General features: G+C 46.4%; 1 protein-coding gene across 1 annotated transcript; it reads left to right on the top strand.

The window, feature by feature from the left end:
• Window positions 1-833: 833 nt before the first annotated feature.
• Window positions 834-17793, top strand: Beag (IC cytokine homolog beag). The gene is made up of 17 exons (XM_077702739.1): window positions 834-1005; window positions 1222-1282; window positions 1375-1473; window positions 2195-2248; window positions 2330-2399; window positions 3376-3473; window positions 3568-3682; window positions 3836-3903; window positions 3996-4042; window positions 4617-4780; window positions 8387-8541; window positions 12628-12978; window positions 13185-13251; window positions 13396-13484; window positions 14593-14707; window positions 14783-14826; window positions 17497-17793. Exons 1-17 carry the CDS (start codon window positions 990-992, stop codon window positions 17528-17530), a joined length of 1647 nt encoding a protein of 548 aa, XP_077558865.1. The 5' UTR covers window positions 834-989; the 3' UTR covers window positions 17531-17793.
• The last annotated feature ends 223 nt before the right edge of the window (window positions 17794-18016 follow it).

Raw genomic sequence — 18016 nt, 5'->3', positions numbered from 1 at the left:
GGGAGATTCCAATGTAGATCGACTAGGAAGCATAAAAATAGTTCATCCCAGTACACGGAAAACAAAAACAAAAAAAAAACCAAAGAAAAAACAAAGCAGTTCCATCCAACGTGAAAGCTGTCAAGTGCGGAGCAGTGATTCGCCAAGGGGCTGTACGTGGCGCCCTCTCGACTAGTTTCGGTATCAGCCTGGCGTTGATACCGAAAGTAGTCAAAAGTGGGCGCAGCAGCCCCTGAAAATGACTCTCGTTCATTAGGCAGAAGCACGGAGTATATCTTGCTCCGCGGGCAGAAGAGAAGTGGTTTTTTCTTTTTCTTTTTATACTTTTTCCACTCCACACAAGAAATTAAATGCTATAGAAGCTCAAATCCTGGGGGATCCTGGATCACGGTATATAACGTGATACCGGACGAACCATGACGACAAGCCGGGCCCCTAAAGGGCTTCGTATTAAAAAAAGGAAGCGAAACCCAAGGGCCATATGGGCCATATACATAGCATAAATATCCAAGAAGAGGTAACTGTAAATTAAAACCGCAGTGAATGCAAATATAGCTGTAAATCGAATAAAAATGTATGGAATTCGTATGAACCTGGATACTTGCATTTGCAAAGTAAAAAAAAAACCAACAAAACATCGAAGTTATCATAGTTGAATATTATAATAAATTAAGGGGGAAGCAATAGAACTGCCTTTTGAAAACACAAGAAACTGCATTTTTGTAACGGACCACGAATTCACATACGCGCTTTGGTTCTTATCATTTGCGCACGCAGAGCTCGAAACTGAAACTGAATATTTTTGGCTTCATCAGAGTGCTTCAAGAGCCGAAGGTATCCATAGCGCGTCACTAGTCGCAGCGTCGTCGAAGCAGGCGCAGTTTGTGTTGTCTTCGGTGTTTTCGTTGCTTTAAGCGATTTGTTGCTGTCGCGTTCTATTTTTTCTTTCAGAAAAGTTGTTGCCGGGCTCCGGCGATTCAAGCATCAAAATGCCTGAACGAGAAGGTATGTTCTTCGGCGTTACTGGATGCCTTTTAAGCGATTGGGAACGACTGGACATTTCGGCGAAGTAGCGACGTTGTCGCTAGTCACCGCGGCGCTCTTCTTTTGGAGCCCGTGGGACTCCCTGAAACAAACCACAAGCTTAACAAAATGTCTTGTTCACCTAACCCAAATACTGCTTGCGTATGGCTAATGTCGTTCTTGATTTCCTTACTTCAGGTGGCGATTCATACTCCAACCCGATTGCACCTCCGGGGCTAAATGTTCCTTCAACCGAGGGGTAATAAGCTCATCTTTGATTTATCGAGGCAGTATTTTAGTCTCCTCCTTTGGAAGCCAGTGTTGAACATTTGCTTTGGCTTTTTCTCCCAGCCATCACCCGATGACCAACGATGACTTCCGGAAACTTATAATGACACCCCGAGCAACACCCCAGGCTACGCCGACACCTGCTAAGGAGGAAACATACAGGTGAGGCATCAGCTGTTCGCCTTGAGGCGCCGACGAGTGAGCGCGTCTAAGCTGTATGTGAAAGAGCTGTTTCGTTTGTTAAGCGTAACTTGTGCGAGCATTGCACGTTGAATATTACTGTTTTAAGGACGGTCGCAGGTGCACGCCGTAAGCAAGAGGCAGACCCGGGAGCTCCGCGTCACCAGTTTATTACAAGAGCGAACTGTCCTAGAAATTCTCTCGCGCTGCCCGTTCACGCGCATTGCCCGCAATGTTGCTGCGGATGCCAATCGACATTGGAGGTTGACCATACAACAATTACATGTGGACAAGAGCGTGACCTCCTTTGCGTACGCCTGTTGAATGCAGCTGCCGTGACTGTGTAAAACTAGCTTAGTACTTCCAACTTCGCCGGCGAATGCTTGGAAAGTCGTTAACCGGTTTTACGTGGTTAGCAAACTAGCGCACCTACCACACTGCTGGAACCTGACCTGCCAGTGCAGCTACATTCAAGAGATCTCAGTGCAGCCTCCCACTTCGAAAAAAAAAAAAGTGTAATTCTTAGCTGCTTGGTTTTATTAGGTGACACGCCACATAATTACGGACGCACGCGTGTAGAAAATACCGGATTGCATTACAGGTTACGTGAGACAGGTCCCAGATTCAATAAGGGACAAGGCCCATTGCATTGTTTGTACTGAATGGGGAATGCCTATTGTAGCGAATGACCCGGCTTTTTCAGAAAACCGGCCCCTGAAGATGATGACAAGGGAGACCAGAGGCGCAAGAAAAAAATGTGAGTATTAGGATGATGGGTGTTCACACATTTACTCCTGGGATCGCATTGTGGCCCTGACTGACACTGCTTGCCTTTCAGGTTTTATGCTTCGCTCAAGAAGCAGGAAGAGGACAAGTTGGCAGAGCTTGCTGAAAAGTACAGAGACAGGGTGAGAGGCTAACTGTGTTCACCACTATTGTTTTGGCTAGATAAAGTTGGGGGAGACAGGGCGCAGCAATGCAAACAGCAGAAGTCTTTGCCAGAAATATCAGATGCCAGGACACGTGCCACATCTTTTAACAGTTGGCAGGCAAAGTAACATTATTGCAAGGCAACCGTGCAGACTTAAAGCAGGGACTAACTTTTAAAAAATGAGGGACGCTCATACTAACGCGTATGGCTTGAAAATAGCAAAGCTGTACGCAACCTTCATAACCATCACGAAGGTTTATTGCAGCCGATTTCCTTCTTCGCTGCCGCAACAACTTTCACTCCATCATTGTTGCTGCAAGTGTGAGCGTTCATTTTCTTTCTTTTTAAAGTGATAATTATTAGACATCACCTTGGAGGGTTGTAGGCTATGGCATGTCTTTCTCGTTCCGAGCAAGTGTTTCCACGATTGTGGCGAACAATGGAGTTTTTTTATTGGCCAATCTTGGCCGGTATCTTTAAGTGGGTATGCTTGGCTTGACAAACGTACGCCAGAGGTGCTGGGTGGTTGTCGCAAGGCACGCACACGAGCGCTTGGCATTTTCTTGGTTTTGTTAACTGCCAGGCGGCCACCACGAGGCCCGTGCTCACGCGCATGCGCTCGGCAATTTCTTCGTGTTTTTTTTGTAACTGCGGACACGAAAATTTACAATTTGCTAAGCAGCTTCGCTGTTAAAACACAGCACAGGCTTCGTGTGTTGTGTTTCTTCCACTGGTCCTCATCTTGAGTCTCTGCTGCTCATTTGTGGTGATGCCGTGCAGACTTGTCTAGGCCACAACCTCAAAGTAATGTGCCAGCACACCGACCATTTTTGATCATTTGGCACGACATTGCTGGCATTGGTTAGATAGCATGAGTTGGGTTGCAGCTAACCTACTCATGTGATTGAGCAGGTTTAGGGATCTAAACAAATTCCTATGTGACAAACTTACAGGCTCGTGAAAGAAGAGAGGGAGTCAACCCGGACTACCAGAATGAGGATCCCATTTCATCAACCGCAGGCTACCGAGCGGTCGCACCAGACGCCAAATCGTACGTTCCCTGCTCCAGAATTCCTGTCGCTGTATTAGGAGACATTTACGCGAGGGTCGTAGTTACAACTTTTCATTGTTTTCATTGTGAACAGGGGCATGGACGCTGCCGAGCGTCGTCGTCAGATGATCCAGGAATCCAAGTTCTTGGGTGGTGACATGGAGCACACTCACTTGGTGAAAGGTCTCGATTACGCCCTCCTGCAAAAGGTAAGTTAAGCGTATTTCAGCAGAGCGAATTTGTTTGTGAAAAAAAGCTGGCTGGCCTTGGATCAGTGTGGGTTTGCTATGCTGGAAGCATTACACAGAATATGTTTTTTTGCTCATGCCCATGATGGGTTGCACCACAATTGTCATTTTCAGGTGCGGAGTGAAATCTCCACCAAAGAAAAAGAGGATGAGGAGCTGGAGGAAACCCTGACACGGCATAAGTGAGTGGCAGTTGTATTAACCTAGCTTTCTCCTCCCTTTTTTATATATTTTTGACAGCCGCACAACGGATGTTGTTCCTCTTCTCTTGCAGCAAAGACGAGCCCCAGGAAGAAGAAATCCAGTTCAAGACCGTTATGGGTGAGGGCGTGGCTCATTTTATTGCAGAAATGAATCCAGCGGGTGAGTTGCACAGGAAAATCAAAACATATTTAACCCAGTTGAGTTCTCCCACCAGGTAATGTCATCCTTCCAACTTTTAGTTGCCTTGACAGCTGAAAGGTGCTGCAGGTGATTATGAAGATTGTGCTTTAGAGCACTGCAAAATAACTTCATTCAACCAATACTTTTAAATGTAAGGGCTCAAGCCTGCTGAAAATAGGCAATAGGAAGGAAAGGCTATGCATTGTCACGAAATAGTTGTCAATTTTGTGTGTAAAAACATATTGGGGGGACACTGATGGTGCAGCTGCCTTTCATGACCTGTTTAAAGGCTTGTTTTGCATCAGCTCATTGTTACTGGCACTGTTGGAGGAAGCCATGTCCAAAAAATCATGCCAGGTCCAAAAGCTCATCGAGACTTCTCGCTCGTTCCTGGTAACCTCTTTGCCGCACTGTTTGGTCCCGCTTAGTAGTTTAACTGCCGTAACATTGCTGAGCTGCTTCATTCCTCCCACTAAGGCTGTCAGCCACGTTCCCTGTGTTCCCCCCACAGGCCGCAACATCTACCGTCAGGTGTTCCGTCCCCGAGCAGTGGAACGCAACGATTTGTTCCTACCCAACCGTATGGCCTACATCATTGAGCTGGATGACGAGTATGCCGAGAGTGACATCCCCACCACCCTCATCCGCAGCAAGAAGGACTGCCCAAATTTTGAGGCAAGTCTCGCCCATTGCTGTTCTGTTGGTAGCTCACTGGCTTGAGGCCAAACGAAATGGTCTCCGTTGATACCAGCACAAGTTGGGGCCCGTTGAGAGTTTCCGGTGTGTTTTGTATTCAAGGTGCGGTACCATTTGAGCCAGCCCACACTGTTTTGTGTCTGTTTGCTGCCACATAATGTGATACTGCATCCACATTTACTGTCTTGGTGGTGTTCACCCTAGAAGCTGCAGAGGCCACGGGTGCAAAAGGGCAGTGTCGCAACCCTCCTGCCTCCGTTCAAGCGGCTGTGAAGAGAAAATACAAGTTTGGTGTTTATTAGAACTCTCAGCGCTTGTCCGTCAGCAAACAAAGCTTTATTCACTGAGAAAGTAAACTATTTAAGCCAAAATTTCAATTCTCTCGCTGAATCATATGTTTCATGACGTTGGCAATGACGTATACAGGGCCTGTGCAGAACACAAAATGTAGTACCGTAATTACCCAATTCTAACGCGCACTTTTTTTCCGAAAAAATAGGTCGAAAAATTGCATGCGCGTTAGAATCGGATACGAAGCCGAAACTGCCGAAAAAACAGAAATTTCGTCCCGCCTATCGCCATTGCCATCTCAAGATGGCGCCCAAGCTTTTGGCAACGATTTTTCAGGCGCAGGAAACATAGGCGCCTAGGCTTTTCTATCGGCGTTCACACAAACCGTCAAATCGTTCCACTTGCGCGCTTGATAACAGCAGTGGCAGCAGCGGCTCTCACGCGTTCAAAACGACCGGTCGGCTGAAGTGTGCGCCTCTGGAGAAGCTCCCAGGATGTGCGTGCGAGGCGTGGGTTACGATCCCATCGACCATGGTTGAACGTCCGTTATGAAGTGTGGCATCGCGAACGCGCTTGACGCCACCAAGGACGAGATGTTGTGGTCAGCGTTGAGCGACGAGGAGTGAGATGAGTGAGATTACTTCGAGAAATAAATCGCCCGTTTCTATCGCATTCGTTTTTCTTGCTCACAAAGTTCCATGCGCGTTACAATCGGAGGTGGAAGTTTTTTCGGCGTTTTTGGTGGGAAAATCGCGTGTGCGTTAGAATCGGGGGCGCGTTAGAATCGGGTAATTACGGTATGTTGACTTGGGCGGCCGTTGTCTCACAGAGGTCCCCTTTCGTTACCATGTTTATTGTTTGTGTTCCTAGGTGGCGCAGCAATACCGCTCATAAACCATTGTTCGCTCTCAGCTTACGGTCGATAGTAATCGTATGAGGAAACATCAGGTATGGCTCAACAAACAGGGCCACATAAGTGCCATGCCCGACAGCTGTGTTTCGGCAGTGTTGGCCAGCATAGTGCCCCCACTTAACTGCTTCCTATGCTTACGTGTTCGTTTGTAACTTTCATTGTTTACCCCACCATTCTTACTGCTATAAAAAGAATATGCACTAAATTCAAGTGCAAGCAGCTTGTTCTGCGGGCTTATCGTCCCTGTTTAGTTTTGGTTAGATTTTTCCGCCCTCAGCTAATTGCAGTGAGCTGCCCATACATTACGTTACAAGTTTATTGCGGGAAAGTAGCTGGTGGGTTGCATGCCTATTCACTGCTTTCCTCCTTTTGTAGCCTATTTGAGGAAAGTTTACGTTAAAAGTGGTGCTAGTGTTATTCTCACAAGGCGATCTTTGGAATGAACCTAACTTGCATTTCGTCTTCATGGCCAAGGTTGAGGCTTCAACGAGTTGGTTCATGGTTGCAAAGAGAGGGGAACAGTGTAAAAAATGGACAATGCGCAGGGTGAAGAGGACTACCACAAGTGCTGACTTGCAACTAATTTTTATTTTTCAACAAAAGTCAATTGTAAGGCAGCTCTAGTGAGTGTTCTTTTTCTTCATCTTGCATATCGTCCGTTTTTTTGCACTTCCCCTCTCTTTGCAAACAGAACCTCCCTAAAACGCTGTCCTCGCCTCAGAAGGGTAGTGAGATGTCCCCCTTAAAGGGGCCATGCGGACAAAATACTAGTTGGTTTTATTCGAAATATTTGGTGTCTTATAGTGCCCCAGTGCTTTTCCGGCAGCTAGTGATACTTTATTCACTGAGAAATTGATCACTTTAGGTTAAAATTTTGATTCTTTTATCAAATCGTGTTTTCTGATGTCTGCCATGACATCACATGTATGAGTCCTCAAGCGAACTTCAAGTGTGCAATTCAGTCTGCAGCGGATTGCGGAGCCTTATTTACCATCAGTCTTTCTAGATGGTGCCACCTTATTACTCCGCGCCGTTATTCGCCTTTGCTTCGTTTTTGACCGTATTTGCACCTGGCGTGTTTTTGTTACAGTAGGTAGTAACCGTTTCGTGAAGCATGGGGTATGATCGACAAAAAGGGTCATGTAAGACAGTGGCCATTACGCCAATCGCCCAGTGTCATCCGAGACAACCCCAAAGCACCGCACTGTCGTGCAGCTATGACAAGCATAGTGCACGCAGTACTGACAGCAGTGCGCACTGGTACTTCAATGTGTACGCGCAATTTCGAAACTTCCACTGTTTCACCCACAATTCTTCCTGCTGTAAAATGAAAATGCATTACATTTAAGTGGAAATAGTACGTTCTGCAAGCTTATAAACTTTGCCTAACTTGTGTCGGCATTTTTTTGCCTCAGCCAATCGCACAGCTGGGCAGATTACGTCATAGGTTCTAGTGTAGGAAATGAGCTAGTAAGTCACATCGCCATTGCTTTTTTTGCTAGTTTTAAGGTATCTGTGGGATACACGAATGTGGCATGTGCTTGACGGCAAAGAATAACACTCACATTATCATTAAAAGCATTCATTCTCTTTCATGTGGGCACAAGCCTGCCTGCTCCAAATAAGTTTTATAAGAAAACAGCCTTAGTTGCCACTTTGAAAGCTGCTGCAAAGTGGCTTGAGTAAATGGTGGCACTGCATATGGGAAGGGTGCTTTAGGGCCAACTGCACTCAAAATTTTGACCTCTTGAAAACACTATCTCCGTATAGTCTGCTGAAAAAGTAAGCAAGATGCAAAATACAACAGCTAAAATACGTGTGTGGACGCCGCAAGCGGTCAGCAAATATCGATGACATTGAAACCGAAATCGAGGAGAGCGCGGCCATTAAAATGACGTTGCAGCCGGCCAGCGAGCGGCCGGACGGTCAGCAGTTTGGGAGCAAGCCTGTGCGCAAGCTGTACGCACGCACGGGGCAGCAAATGGGTGAAGCGTTTGCTTCAGAGCTCGACCGGTTCTCCAGCTGCATGGCTGGCCAGAGGAAGAAGCCCCGGACGGCCGGAGTGTCACAGGCACATCATGGCTGTTTACACGATTCGCCAGCAGGTGCAGCGTGGTCTGCGGCGGAGCCTTTTTAAACGCGTCTGACTGATTAAGGAGGCGTTTCACGGGGCTACCACTCGTGTCCCAGCTGATTTGGGGGTACTTGCTACACATTAAAAATAAATTTGGTCGAGCTGAAATTTGAGTGCAGTTGCAGGAAGGAGGAGGAAAATGGCGGGAGTTTTAGTAGACCATGTTATGTAGAGAGCGTGCCTCGCTTCGTTCCCTGCTTGCCGTTAATTGCGTGCCCACGTGGCTCCTTGGACGTTGCCCTTGCAGAGCTCCACCACGCTGACGACCAACGACATCGTGATCAACAAGCTGACCCAGATCCTGTCGTACCTGCGGCAGGGCCTGCACAACCGCAGGGGCAGGAAGAAGGGCAAGGGCGCCGACAAGCAGGCGGGCCCCACCAAGGCGGCCGCAGACGATGCGTAAGGGCCCCCGTCCTTTCTCACCCGTCCCCAGCCAGCCAGCCCTGCACTGTGCGTTCATTTTCAAAGGCATGGGGATGAGCCCTATGTCTGGCAGATTTGCTGGAACCTGCTTTGCCTGAATTTTGCAAAATTAGGTAAACGTGGTCTTAACGTGTGAAGGCAGGAAGGTTTTGGAGCAAACAATTAATGTATTCAACGGATTTGTGTCCACTCGGCTGATGAGGTGTTACTGATGGTATCGGGAGTTTATACCGGGCAATAAACTCTCAAGACTGCAGCTAATCTCGATAGGAACCTTTACATAACCCAGGACTTGGCGTGTAGTACAACGTACAACCAGAAACGCCCCCAACTCCTCCGGGAACCTCACATGCTTGCAGACTGTGTTGTGCTGTGGAGCCAATGGCAAGTGACCACACCATGAGGAGGCCAAGTGTGAAAGCGCTGGTGGATAACACCTCGTGTGCCTTGAAAAGAGTCAGATGGCTTGGTTTCAAAACTTTAGCTTTTAGGCTAAGGACAGTTTTGTTAATTTTGCACTGTAATTGGTCCTGATATGGGGGTGTATAATTGTTCACTGAAATATTTTTGTGTCTGCTTATATTGGGACAAAGTCTTTATAAATTAGGACACACAGAGAGTTGGCGCTTCATTAAAACAATTTTATTTTGCTAAAACAAAACTAAACCTACACTGCCTAATAATGCAGTGTTGGTTTTTATGTGAAATTGCATGCAGTTCTTATATGAAATTCTGCAACTTTTGTAGCTCTTACCTAGCATTTTTTTTGCTTATTTTCATTGCTTATCATTTTTCATGACATATATTCATTCTTGTTTGTCTTGTGCGTGCAGCATAAGGATATCCGTGGAGTAAAACCTTATGATCATATTCACTGACACTCTTGAAGTCAAAAGTTACACAATTTCCTTTGCCCACTCCATTTCAGAATACAAATGTGAGTAATCTTACTTAGTGGCCTCAATTTGTTTTTTCGATGCAATAATTAGTCTTTTCAGGGAGGGAAATAAGAAAGACTACATAAATTTTCAATAATTTTAAAGATTTGTTCGTAAAAAAAACCATGGTCTTAAAGAAAGAAAGTCTGTATGCATTTCATTCCCCAGTAAAGTAAACTGCACGACAGTTAAGGTGATCTTAGCTGTGCCATGCACTTTCAGGCATTACTTTTTTTTTCTGCCAGCACAACTAAACCCTTACAAGTGTTCATTCTTAATTATTTTTACAACCCAAGAAAGGAATTTGTGACATCGACACCATCACTTGTTCTATAGTATCTTTTGTATGCATTTTTTTTTTTCTGCGTCGCTACCACGTATTGCATGTACCACCGTGGGCCACCGTGGGCCTATAAAGTGGCCTGTGCGTATCAGATAGACAGACTGCATGTACTGAAAGCGAAAATGTGAAAGCAAAAGTTAGCCCTGTTTATTGAAGTTATGAGAGGGAGCTTGAGAGAAATATTGCTAATCTGTAAAATGTCTGGTAGAATGGTCAGTAGTCAGTTGGAGTCAGTAAGTAGGAAGATGGCAGAGTTACTATATTCTGTGGCATCAGTACTAGACTGACAGCCAAAGTTCTATCGAAGAATGCCCCGTTTGTATGGCGCATACAAGGGCACCTGATAATTGCTTATAATGTACTGAATGCAAAAGCAGTAGTGTCTGATTGCTGGACATCTCCTATCATCATTGTCACCCATTTTCCCTTACATCCTTTTCTCCTCCCCTGTCACCATGACTGAGAGCTGTGGCCAGTTACACTTGTTAGGCCTGCATCTTGGCTGAATGTTATGTGGCTGTGATGCTGAACCTGGCAACGTGCCAAGCAATCTCTCTCTCTCTCTGTCAAGCTTCGGGTGCCGGTTGATGATGTTAGAACTGAAAGCATAACATCGGGCTGCGTTTGCATCACTCACACGCCATCTGTTTAACACGCTGTGCTAAACACGCTGTGCTGTGTGATCGGAGATTTCAATGCACGTTTCAATGGTCGTTTGATTCATGTGCAAACCCAAATTTACCCAATTTTCTTTTCACCTCAATCACTTTCCTTTGTACTTTTTGCATTGTCAGCCATTGAGTGTGCCACTTCCTGTGTAAAATGCAGGGTGCCAGATTTTGAACCTACCAAGACAAGTAATGCTTTGTTTTATTAAAGTACAAAAAGAAGGGCATGCATAGGCAAAAAAGAAAAGCCTATTGTGAACAATGCTTTTCATGACAGCATGGGAGAACTACGCATGAGCAACGTGTTTTGTGTTTGTTGCCACATTTTATTATTTCAGTCAACTCCCAGCCACGAAGGATCTACGGTATTGCTGATTGAGGCGAAATAGAAGAATGCCCATTTGTAGGTTATTTCATGGCATAGTGACGAGTGGCAAGCAGACTAAATTACTAATGCCTCGCCCTCCATTACAGGGGGCCTGAAAACCCAAATGTAGTCCCTGGGTGTGTTAAGGCTCACAGTTCTTTTTACCACACAGCTGTTTAGCAAATCATAATTTTTCCCGTCTGCAGTTAAAAATACCAAGAAAATTCCGAGTGCTCGGGTGGGCGTGCCTCGCGACAACCGCCCACCGTTCCTGGCGCATGTTTGTCAAGCGAAGCATACCCGCTTAGAGAAATCGATCAAAATTGCCCTTTCCCCCGAAAAAACTCCAGCGTTCGCCATAACCGTGGCAACACGCTTGGAATGAGAAAGACACGTCATAGCGTACACCCCTCTAAGGGGATGTCCAATCATTATCACTTCCTAGAAAGTGAAGGAAGCGCACACTTGTGGCAGCAGTGATGGATTAAAAGTCATTGCGGCGGCGAAGAAGAAGCAAATCGGGTGTAATTGTGGACCTAAGCCATCATGATGGTCATGAAGGTCGCGTACAGCTTCGCTACCTTCAAGTCTTATGTGTTTGTGGGAGACTTTAAATTTTTTTCAAATAGAGGGTTCGGTAAAAGCCTGTCTCATCAGGATGAATCATTACGGTGAAAAAAAAAAAACAAAAGAACACTGACCAAACAAAGCTTTTACAGTAAAGCCCGCTTATATCGAACAACGCGAGGATTGTAAAATAGTTCGATATAGCAAAAATTCGATATAGAAAGTGAAGCAAAAAAAAAACTTATATGAGAGCAATCTTGCCGACGGAGTCACGAGCTAGTGCTGAGCTCTTATCACCCTGCAGTTCACTATTGATACGTCACTTTCTCGGAAAGAAAACATTAATTTATTGGGGCGGAAAAACTGCGGGAATGTAGCCTGCTTCTTGGAGCACAACGCGTTGCTGGTGACTGCTTGCTCCATGGTACATAAACAGTTGGCAAGCACAAGACCGCTGCCCTCAATGGCACTGCAGTATCGCTGTAGCAGGGCCACAGCAGCGACGGCTTCGCTCGTGCTCGGAAGCGGTATGGAGTCCTCGGCATCTTCGACAGAGCGGAGACAAGCATGGATACACGCGAATAACGGTGAACCCAGTGAACCGAGCAAGTGGGGGCAGCGAGGGGCGCGGACTTGAAGTTCGGTGACACCGCAGCCCGCAGCGCCCAATGTGGCGCTTTCGGCTCCAACGCCATGCATGCGTGGAGCTGGTTCACTCTGCCACGGCCGGTTTGGACGCGCCCGAGCTCGCGCGGGACTCTCAAGCAACACCCGCGCCACCGCTGCGCGCTGATGTATTGCGGGAAAGCCTGCCGCATGCCTAAGGAGAGCGAAATATCCTGCGCAGGAGAGTTCGATATATCCATTGTGAGCAAAATCGCGTTCGATATAAAAGATTTTAAAAGCATGTAATTTTTACCAGAATTATACAAGGGTTTGATATAGGCAATAATTCGACATATCCGTGTTCGATATAAGCGGCCTTTACTGTAAAAGTCTAAAATTTTTAACAAGGCTTCGCTATGGAAGCCTTGTTCACAAGCCAAAATACCTTTTATTTGTTTGAGATTTTAAAGTTCCAGAAGTTCTGTTTGGTTGGCATCTGGGCTTTTTTTGCCATATTTTTAAAATTTTCCTGCGATTGTGCAAGACCACACGCCCCTTTTTCCCCCTGTGCAGCATCTTTGAGGACGCGGGTGAGTACGTGCCCGAGGTGAATGCCGAGCGGAACAGCAGCAGCAAGCACGGCAGCAGCAGCCGGCGGGACGGTGCGGGGGAGCACGAGCGAGGGGAGCGCAAGCGCTCCTCCTACTTTGAGAAGCCCAGCCTGGAGGACGAGCGGGCGGCGGCCGCCGCCACGCGCGGCAGTGCCAGCGGGGGCCACCACCGGAGCCACGACACGCGCTGGTCCAACGCCTCCGACGGGCCGACGGCCACCCAGCTGCGCGACGACAGTGGCCGGCTCAAGGCCAAGCTGACGAGCAAGCTGGAGCGGGACCTGCCCGAGAGCTATGCCGAGTGCTACCCAGGGTGAGAGCGGGGGCTCAAGAAGGGTCCCCCTTCCTCTCCTCCTCCTCCTGTTCCTTGTTTTTGTGCGGGCAGAATCACTGCACCTATATTTTGGAAATAGAATGGACGGGAGGGCAGTCAGTAGGGGGTGTAGGAGCTTGGGGTTCTCGCGAATTGAGAGAAATTGTGGTTTATTTATCTCTCTCTTTTGTGCCTGTACCCTGCAGCGCTCCTGAAAATGAGGATGCAGTGGCAGACAGTGATGATGAAGTCGACTACACCAAGATGGATCTTGTGAGTTTTGTCTCTCTCTTGGGGTGTGTCAGGCTTTTGGGGGGCTTGAAAAGCATGCTTGAATTTTTCTTTTCTTTCGTGGTTTCCCCTTCTGTTACCATTGTCGCTTGCTGACAGCCACTTCGGTGCTTCCATTGTGTGCAGGGCAACAAGAAGGGCCCCATAGGACGGTGGGACTTTGACACCCAGGAGGAGTACAGCGAGTACATGAGCCACAAGGAAGCCCTGCCCAAGTGAGCATTTTGTGCTGCACTGCCAACCTTCTGTGTGTGCTTGCACTTTACACTGTGCTACTGTTGGCACAGCGTTGAAACACATTGTCCCCTCTTATCTGTCTGCGATGTTGGAAAAAAATAATGATATGCCCGAAAGCAAATTTTGCTAAAGCCAGGTGAAGGCGCATTTCTTTGGTGCAACCTGTTATTCAGTGTGGCTGACTGAAAACTACGCAAAATGAAAATCTTTTTGTTTGTTTTTTTACCCTTTATCTGCCACTCAATTTTTCCTTTTGTTGGAATCATTTCCATCTCTCTGTGTCATCTAACTTTGTTGTTTGCGATTCCAAACTTCTATGGGGATGTAAGGGCTGGATACTCGAAGCAAGTGTGCAACAGGGTGATGTGCTGCCCATGTGGTAGTACATTATGAGATACTACAAAATTCTTTTGTGAATGTGGTACCACGCATTTACCAAAATTAACATTGGTAGGCAGGCTAAGACGCGTGTTCGACTTTTGGCCGTGGTGGCCGCTTTTTAGATAGAGGCGAAAAGCAAAAATGCCCGTGTGTTCGAGATTTCTGCGCACATTAAGGATCCCCAGGTGGTCAAAATTAATCCGAGCCTTCCACTATGGCACACCTTATCACCTGTGTAGTGTCGGAGCGTTAAACCCCACAATCAATCAATCGATCGATCAATCAAATCAATTGGCAGGCAGACCTATAGCTCCAGTCCTCAGTAAATTGAAAGCTTCCTTATATTTCTTCCGTATAACTCTATCAGTGAAGCCTTACGTATTGGCTCTTATTGCCTGTGTCGGCACGTTAACCCCACAATCAATCAATCAATCAAATCAATTGGCAGGCAGACCTATGGCTTCAGTCCTCAGTAAATTTATGGTTTCCTTATAATCCTTCCGTATAACTCTGTGGAGTGAAGCCTTACGTATTGGCTCCTCGTTATTTCAGAAGGGTCTGTGTGCGTTTGGAATGATAGGCACAATGCACGACTTGCAATGGGGTTCTGACAGCGGGGCTAAATGAGTGACACTTATGGTTGTCGTACAATGGCATTGTGCCTTGAGCCACATCCCTCATGTTGGGCATGCTGTCTCGGTTCAGGGCAGCCTTCCAGTATGGTGTCAAGATGGCTGATGGTCGCAAGACCCGGCGTGCCACCGTCGGAAAGAAAGATGACAAGGCAAAGCTCGACAGGGAGCTGCAGAAGATCAACCAGGTATGCGCCTGCTCTGCCTTACCTTGAGGTGGGTTCTTTGAGCACTCAAGTGCTGACGTGTCGTGTTTCTTGCAGATTATTGCTCGTCGCAAGGCTGAAGGAGACACCTATGTAGGCCTGTACGTATCGCTCATCATTTTCCTACTGTTATGTAGGAGGGTTCGTTCAGTGCTAGTGCTTAAGAGTGTGGGTAGTGGCAGCTGTTTTTACAGAGCTCATATTCCTTAAAGGGGCCGTGCAGACAAAATACAAGTTTGTTTTATTCAAAAGGTTTCATGTTTTTTAGTGCCCCCAGCGCTCGTCTGGCAGAAAACGATGCCGTATTCGCTGAGAAATTAATTTATGTTCCTCCCAGAGGGCGCTACCATAGTCAACTGCCGACCGTTGTCCGCTGTTGCTTTGTTTTTGACCGCAGTTGCTCCTTGCTTGTTTTTGTTACGGTAGAAAATAATCGTTTCGTAAAACATGGGGTATGCTCGCAAATAGGGTCATGTGTGACAGCGTCGCTTATGCCAGTGTCGTGTAAGACAACTCCAAAGTGGTGGACTGCTGTACAGCTAAAAAAGAAGCATAGTGCACCCAGTACCAACACCAGTGCGCATCGGTACTTCTAGCTTTACGTCTACTTTCGTAACTTTCACTGCTTACCCCACCATTCTTACTGCTGTAAGATGAATATGCATTACATTTAAGCGCAAATAGCTCCTTTGGCGAGCCTATAAGGCCTGCCTAATTTGCGTTTGCTTTTGCAGGCCTCAGCCAATCGCTCAGCTGGGCATGCGACATGATAGGTTCTGTTGCGGGGAAACTAGCTAGTGGGTCGCATGGCCATTCCGTTTTTTCCTAATTATATAGCTTATTTGAGCGAAGTGTATGAATGCACCAAACTTGGGTTTTGTTCGCATGGCCCCTTTAACTCTTTTGCTACCGCGCCTATTCAAATTCATTCAAATTGATCGATACTTTGGGAGCGCCTTTTCATAGTGTTCCAGGCGTTGCTCGAACAAGTAAAGCTATTTGGAGTTAGATCAGAAAATGGCCTTTCAAAATCAGTTTTGTTTTTATTTGTGCAACGAAAACGTGATTTTTGACATGCGTTTGAATCACCTGTGTGTGTTAAAGGGGCGTGGTCACCGCGCGTCACTGCTACCAACGAAGAATGCGTGCCACTCGTAATTACTCTGCACCAGCGTTTGTTTTTTGAGGGCATGAATGGTGAACCAGCAAACGATTTTCAATCGTCAGGTTTACACTCTGACAGTAATAATCCCAGAAATCGGCTGAAAATGTCAAGCAGTCCCTGTTTGCAAAGCTACTTTATGATTTTAGGCAGTTTTATTGCATTTGCGCACGTTGTTCTAAGTGGTGTGGTAGTTCTATTTACCCCAGGACCATTCGCGAACAGTTCCCAACAGTTTCGGTTTCGTTTCTGCATCGCGAAATTCATATTTAGCGCTACTACGCAGTTACCCAACTTCAAGGCTACCTGCCATGGCGCCTTGATCGTCCGCGACTGATCCTCGAACAAAGCACGCTGCTCCTGATTTCCCCCCACCCTAACCCGATTTCTGCGACAAGAACTTCAGATGCAAGTCAAAAGGTCACACCCAGTCGCCAGATATCTGTTCCGCCGAGGACAGCGCTTCAAACCAGCCTTACACTGCCAGCTGTTCGCCTTCCAGTTTCGTTTTCATACGAGGGTATCTCCGGGTGTCTAGTGTTGCTGCTTAGTTGAACTGTCTATTCGGACAGAGTCTCCGATAAGTTTTTGTAATGTTTCATTTGAAAAATGTTAGGTGGCGCTGCAATGGAGGAGGCTCATTGTGCTGATCTTTTTTATCAGGCAACTGCTACTCGGCCAAAGATCGCAGGGCACGATTCTAGCGTATCGTACCTTATTTTTGCAAGCGAGGCTACAATTGCAAGTAAGAAGATGATAATAAAGCTCAGCTTTATGTTTTGAGAGATAACTGACCGTGAACGTCAACAAGCATCAACCACGGCGTTTTGTTTTCAACTTCATGCATGTTTTTTTCCGCATCGTGTGCTTGTCCCAAATATTGTGCTCGCTGTAAATGCAAAGTCAGTCATTGACGAGATGTTTTTACGTTATGTGGGGGCAAATTGGTGCTTCTGGTAATGTCAAATCGCCAAATTTATTCCAGGGAACCACCCGAAATTGCACATTTCGAATTGGAGGTTGGGCTTCACCGCATGACACGAGCACCGTGCGTGCTAACATTTTTTGTTTTATATCTGGCAAACTGTTCCGTGCAAGTCGACATTTTTTCTGGGGCGTGTTTTTGGAATGTTTCCCTACAAAATGTATATTCTAATTTTTTTCTACTACCGGTGGTTTGATATACACAACTCCTCTTTTATCATTTTTTCAACAACTTGACAAAACTTTTGATTTTGATTTTTTTTTCACAATTATAATATATAAAAACATTTTAAAAACTGCTGTTAGTGGAAAGGCCGTTAATCTGCATTTTGTGTTCCTGCAATTAGTGCCTAACCAATTTTTTTAGCAGGAAAACGTTTTCTTGGACCCCTTAAAATCGGTCAATTTTCCAGCTGTAGCGAAAGAGTTAAAGAGCATTAGACATAGTTATGCTTAGCTTTTTGCAGGGGGATTTGCAGCAGGGGGGGTTTTATTGCAGTGACCAGCTAGCTTTGAGAGGTGCGAGAGTCAAGCAGGTGATGTCTGAACTCGTGACAACGTAGTGACATAAAAGTTGGTTGCCAGGCTGGATCGCGTTGCTTATATTCAAAATATTCTGTTCCAGTGGCACACCGGAGTACAAAAGGCCGAAGTACTAGAGTGCTGACTGCTGTTCTTCAAGGGGCAAGGTCATGCCTGCTCGTTCGTCAGCACTGCTGTCAAAAATGGAGTTATGTACCAAGTGGCCCCGCCTACAATCCGTGTCGGAGGCACATCCCATGTAAACCTTCATGCTTTGGTCTGTAGCTTTTTACCCAGGTCCCAAAGCTCGTACATCAAGAGGCGCAGCATATTTTACAGCATGTTGCAGCAATGGAATCGGTTCCTGGTTTGTGCAGACAATAAAAGCATGTGAGCTGCCTCTCAGTTTTTAAAGCCTAAGTGATCGAAATTGGTCCATAGCGATCCACTGCAGTGCACGAGTCACAACCCAGCTGTAGCTTGGTGGCGCAAAACCTAAAATTAAAAATCACTTGCCAGCGCTTACATTTGGGTGACACGTCATAAGTGTGTTACCCCTTTTTACGTAGTACAAGTTGTAAAAATACATCAAAATCTTGCGTAAAGGGACAGAGAACTGATTT

This window comes from Haemaphysalis longicornis, unplaced genomic scaffold (assembly GCF_048455015.1).
Source record: "Haemaphysalis longicornis isolate Haplotype H1 unplaced genomic scaffold, Haemaphysalis longicornis Haplotype H1 scaffold_3, whole genome shotgun sequence".
NCBI lineage: Eukaryota > Metazoa > Arthropoda > Arachnida > Ixodida > Ixodidae > Haemaphysalis > Haemaphysalis longicornis.
Note: the sequence above shows the minus strand (reverse complement) of the source record. Positions and strands in the feature narration are given on the sequence as shown.

What these genes read in the sequence shown, in the direction of transcription:
- Beag (XM_077702739.1), top strand. An exon ending in GCTAAGGAGGAAACATACAG is followed by an intron (nt 1,474 to 2,194) that starts GTGAGGCATCAG and finishes CGGCTTTTTCAG; the next exon opens with AAAACCGGCCCCTGAAGATG. An exon ending in GTCGCACCAGACGCCAAATC is followed by an intron (nt 3,474 to 3,567) that starts GTACGTTCCCTG and finishes CATTGTGAACAG; the next exon opens with GGGCATGGACGCTGCCGAGC.